At 49.4% G+C, this 5,559-nt stretch overlaps 1 protein-coding gene across 1 annotated transcript; it reads right to left on the reverse strand.

Moving 5' to 3' along the window:
* Window positions 1-427: 427 nt before the first annotated feature.
* Window positions 428-3,366, reverse strand: LOC115017027 (torsin-1B-like; the record flags this gene model as incomplete). Its single annotated transcript, XM_029445192.1, has 4 exons — window positions 428-672; window positions 937-1,061; window positions 2,803-2,978; window positions 3,082-3,366. Coding segments are annotated over 4 exons (831 nt in total), but the record flags the coding sequence as incomplete, so codon positions are not given.
* Between the last annotated feature and the right edge of the window lie 2,193 nt (window positions 3,367-5,559).

Below are 5,559 nucleotides of genomic sequence, written 5' to 3' on the forward strand. Positions count from 1 at the left end.
AGTAGTAATGACACAAAGTAAGTGAAGTATAAACACATTTCTTGTAATATATTTATGTTTTTTTTTGTATTTTGAATATAATAAAATACAATTATGAAAAAAAAAATAACATTTGTAAAATAAAACCCATTGAAATGATATGTCTAAATCTTCAGCGTTTCATTGGCTACACGATACGCCAGACAACGGGATACTTGGTTGCTATTGGCTCAATCTGTAAACAAAAGAAGAGGGGCTGGCACTTCCATATCAAGTAGACACTTGATCGAACGCTTAGAGGCCTGGTCTCCATTTTGGAATCAGACGCACAGCACAGCAAAGTTAATGTAACAATTTATGCATTTGCACATTTCTTGTAATATATTAGGTTTTTCTTTTCTTTTCTTGTTTTAAAGTGCTCGAACACAGCGGCCATCAGATGCTGACATTATAAGTAGAATTTCAGCTTCTTTTCTATCGTCTTGCAGCCTTTTGAAGAGAAAACTCTCTCAGATTCGGGAAAATAGATCAAATCTTTCGCCAGCCGGTCTGCCACACTGTGGTCTGGCCAAAGTCCTCTAGCTTTCATCTCGGCCTTGGCACACTGGACGACGTGTCGGTACTCCAGGGGCAGAAACGGGACGAAAACGTCCACCAGGTTATTGTCAATCAAACTCGTATACGACAAGCCACCTATAGGACGAGATGAACAGATACTTACAGTGATACAATAATCCATGTTTTTCATCTAATCTAGTTTGTGAATAATAATGAGTAGGGTTCTAACAGTTTATGTACAGTGTGCTGCAGTAGCAGAGAGGTTGTGGGAAGAGATCCGGCGTAGCCCACATTTAAACCACTCCTAAACCAGGGTATAGACCGAACTGTGACTTGTGTGTAGCGTTACACCGCTGATAATGACACCAAAACAAAGAAGCATTCATTTATTACACTCACCGTTCTTGTTGAACACTGCTAGAGAGATCAATTTTTCCAGGTCTTTCAGCTCGATCTCTTCACGATCTCGTCCTGCTTTCCAGAAGTCTAAAGCCTTCTGTGCGATGATCTCCCCTCCAGCATTACTAGGAGGAAGATCGACAACAGGAAACATTTTAGAATTTCAGCAGCAAATGATTGTAGTTCTGTGTCCTCAGAAACAATGAAAGTGTTAAGTGCCACTGCTCTTAGCAGCTTTTAGCTCCAACACACCAAACTGAAACCAAATATATCTAAAAGGCTGCAAAAAATGCCAACTACAGGGGTATCACACTTCTCAGCCTCCCTGGTAAAGTCTACTCCAAGGTACTGGAAAGGAGGGTTCGGCCGGTAGTCGAACCTCTGATTGAAGAGGAACAATGCGGATTCCGTCCTGGTCGTGGAACAACGGACCATCTCTTCATTCTCACAAGGATCCTGGAGGGGGCCTGGGAGTACGCCCATCCGGTCTACATGTGTTTTGTGGATCTGGAGAAGGCGTATGACCGGGTCCCCCGGGTGATACTGTGGGAGGTGCTGCGGGAGTATGGGGTGAGGGGGTCACTTCTGAGGGTCATCCAATCCCTGTACGCCCAAAGCGAGAGTTGTGTCCGGATACTCGGCAGTAAATCGGACTCGTTCCCAGTGAATGTTGGCCTCCGCCAGGGCTGCGCTTTATCACCAATCCTGTTTGTGATTTTCATGGATAGGATATCGAGGCCTAGTCGTGGAGGAGAGGGGTTGCAGTTCGGTGACCTGAGGATCTCATCGCTGCTCTTTGCAGAAGATGTGGTCCTGATGGCATCATCGATCTGTGATCTTCAACAGTCACTGGATCGGTTCGCAGCCGAGTGTGAAGCGGTTGGGATGAGGATCAGCACCTCAAAATCTGAGGCCATGGCTCTCAGCAGGAAACCAGTGGATTGCCTACTCAGTGGATTGCCTACTCTGGGTAGGCCATTACCCCAAGTGAAGGAGTTGAAGTACCTCGGGGTCTTGTTCGCGAGTGAGGAGACGATGGAGCGAGAGATTGGTGGGAGAATCACAGTCTTTACCGCACCGTTGTGACGAAAAGAGAGCTGAGCCAGAAGGCAAAGCTCTCAATATACCGGTCAATCTTCGTTCCTACCCTCACCTATGGTCATGAAGGCTGGGTCATGACCGAAAGAACGAGATTACGGGTACAAGCGGCCGAAATGGGTTTTCTCAGACGGGTGGCTGGCGTCTCCCTTAGAGATAGGGTGAGAAGCTCAGCCATCCGTGAGAGACTCGGAGTAGAGTCACTGCTCCTTTACGTTGAAAGGAGCCAGTTGAGGTGGTTCGGGCATCTAGTAAGGATGCCACCTGGGCGCCTCCCTAGGGAGGTGTTCCAGGCACGTCCAGCTGGGAGGAGACCCCGGGGAAGACCCAGGACTCGATGGAGCGATTATATTTCCTCACTGGGAACGCCTCGGGATCCCCCAGTCGGTGCTGGAGGATGTGGCCCGGAGAAGGGAAGATTGGGGTTCCTTACTGGAGCTGCTGCCCCCGCAACCCGACCCCGGATAAGCGGTAGACGATGGATGGATGACTACATTTAGGATAATATTGCACACATTTTACTGTTGAATTGACAGAAAGTGCAGAAACAACTTAGGTGAAGACCTCCAGTGTCATTCTTAGACTCCTCCTCTCTCACTGCATTACTACAAACAACTGTTCTGAATTGTTTGTTTTTTCCTTTCAGTGCTTGCTATTAACGTGTATCTATAAACAGACATGTGATACGCTTTGTTAACTGGATTGATACGTTTCTATGAATGAAACTCTTTGACGGGTCAGAATTAGGGAATGCTTTCAGCTTTTCACCTGAGGAAGATGAAGATGGCTTTCCGATAAGAAACTCCATCCAGCTTGTTGTTGTAGTCCAGATACGGCTTTATGCTGTCAATCAAGCCGGGATGCATCTTGTCTATCTCATCAAAGATGAACATGGACTGTGCACAGTTACTGATATTGCCTTTGATCCACTGCTGTAGCTGAGACTGAGGAGAAACACAAGCATATTTATATGACCAGACATAAGAATTTCACTGCGTTTCCTTTGAGAGTAACTGGATTCTGTCTGAACTGGATTTGTCATCGTACCTTGTAGGTGTCAAAAAGACTGGAATGTGGGAAGTGAATTATAGAATTGAAAATATGAACAAAGCTGCTGTCCATTCCCTTTTTGTAAATGTTATCAGCAATCAGCTGACTGACAAAGTTCTTCCCTGTGCCGGACAATCCGTGCAGAGAGAGCACCAGGGGCTTCTTCGGGTTGTCGTTGGTCATGAATTCGTTCACAGCTTGCAGGATGATGCGCGACGCAATGTGCTGTCCAAACAGTTTATTTTCCAGGTCAACCTGGAGACCTAGAGAGTGCACAGCAGAGTGTCAACAGGATTACTACAAAATTGCAAGAAGTTGAATGCAGGACTTTTACTTGTAAGAGAGTTTTTCTACACTCTGGTATTGCTACTTACTTATTACACCAGTAAATGTCCAGCGCTGAGGTGGCCTTCGTGTCAGATCAGGTGGCACACCTCAGTAATAAAACCCTATATCTGAATGAAATCCTGACGTGTACCAGTATCAGACAAACGTTGTTCATTGTTAAAAAGGAGATTTCGGAACATTTTACTCTCGCATTTAGGTTTAAGTTTTGAGGATGAATAACTCAAGTCATGGCACTTTCATTGTCGACGACACGTCAATGTAAATAATTAAAGTTACAGATGTGCGTCTCTTTAGATTAGTGGTTCTCAACCTTTTTTGGACCAGCGCCCCCCTATCCATTATCCAGGTCCCTTACCCCCCCCCCCCCATCAAATAAAATCCTTCGAGGGCTGTACTAATTATTGAACTCATAACCTCTGCTAACCTAATAACCTCTCTGGGAACCATCACCTTATCGTGGTGGAGAGGTTTGTGTGTCCCTATGAACCTGAGAGCTGTGTTGTCTGGAACCTAGTGCTCCTGGTAGGGTCTCCCAAGGCAAATTGGTCTCAGGTGAGGGGCCAGACTAAGAATGGTTCAAAAACGACTTCATGAAAGAAAGGGAAAGGAAAGGAGAGACCCTGCCCAGAGGAAGCCCAGGGCCCCCGTCTGGAGCCAGGCCCAGAGGGAGGGCCCGACAGCGAGCGCCTGGTGGCCGGGTTTGCCACGGAGCCCGGTCGGACACAGCCCGAAGAAGCTACGTGGTGCCTCCCATCCATCCATCCTGTGGGCCCACCACTCATGGGAAAAACCGCTGGGGTCGGGTGCGCTGTCACATGGGTGGCAGTGATGGTCAGGGACCTCGACGGACCAGACCCGGGCAGCAGAGGCTGGCTCTGGGGACGTGGAACGTCACCTCTCTGTGGGGGAAGGAGCCGGAACTAGTGCGGGAGGTGGATCGCTACCAGTTGGATCTGGTGGGGCTTACCTCCACGCACAGTCTTGGCTCTGGAACCGTACTCCTGGATAGGGGTTGGACTCTATTCTTCTCCGGAGTTGCCCAAGGTGTGAGGCGTCGGGCCAGGGTGGGGATACTCACTAGCCCCCGGCTGAGCGCCGCTACGTTGGAGTTTATCCCGGTGGACGAGAGGGTCGCCTCCCTACGCCTTCGGGTTATGGGGGGGAAAACTCTGACTGTTGTTTGTGCCTATGCCCCAAACCGCAGTTCTGAGTATTCGGCCTTCTTGGAGACCCTGAATGGAACCCTGCAGGGGGCTCCAGTAGGGGACTCCGTAGTCTTGCTGGGAGACTTCAACGCACACGTGGGAAACGATGGAGACACCTGGAGAGGCGTGATTGGGAGGAAGGGCCTCCCTGATCTAAACCCGAACGGTCGTTTGTTGTTGGACTTCTGTGCTAGCCATGGAATGGCCATAACAAACACCAGGTTCGAACATAAGGATGCTCATAAGTGCACGTGGTACCAGAGCACCCTAGGCCAGAGGTCAATGATCGATTTCGTAATCGTATCATCTGATCTGAGGCCGCATGTTTTGGACACTCGGGTGAAGAGAGGGGCGGAGCTGTCGACTGATCACCATCTGGTGGTGAGTTGGATCAAGGGGTGGGGGAAGACTCTGGACAGACCTGGTAAACCTAAACGGGTAGTGCGGGTGAACTGGGAACGTCTGGAGGAAGCCCCTGTCCTGGGGATCTTTAACTCACACCTCCGGCGGAGCTTTTCAGCCATCCCTGTGGAGGTTGGGGGCATTGAACCCGAGTGGGCGATGTTCAAAACCTCTATTGCTGAAGCTGCGGTGATGAGCTGTGGTCTCAAGGTCTTAGGTGCCTCAAGGGGCGGTAACCCTCGAACACCGTGGTGGACCCCGGTGGTCAGGGAAGCCGTCCGACTGAAGAAGGAGTCCTTCCGGGTTATGTTATCCGGGAGGACTCCGGAAACAGTTGCAGGGTATCGAAGGACTAGAAGGGCGGCAGCTTCTGCCGTGTCAGAGGCAAAGCAGCGGGTGTGGGAGAAGTTCGGAGAAGCTATGGAGAAGGACTTTCGGTCGGCACCAAGGTGCTTCTGGAAAACCATCCGGCACCTCAGGAGGGAGAAGCGAGGAACCATCCAAGCTGTACAGCAAAGGT

Source organism: Cottoperca gobio, chromosome 12, assembly GCF_900634415.1.
Source record: "Cottoperca gobio chromosome 12, fCotGob3.1, whole genome shotgun sequence".
In the NCBI taxonomy this organism is placed as follows: Eukaryota; Metazoa; Chordata; class Actinopteri; order Perciformes; family Bovichtidae; genus Cottoperca; species Cottoperca gobio.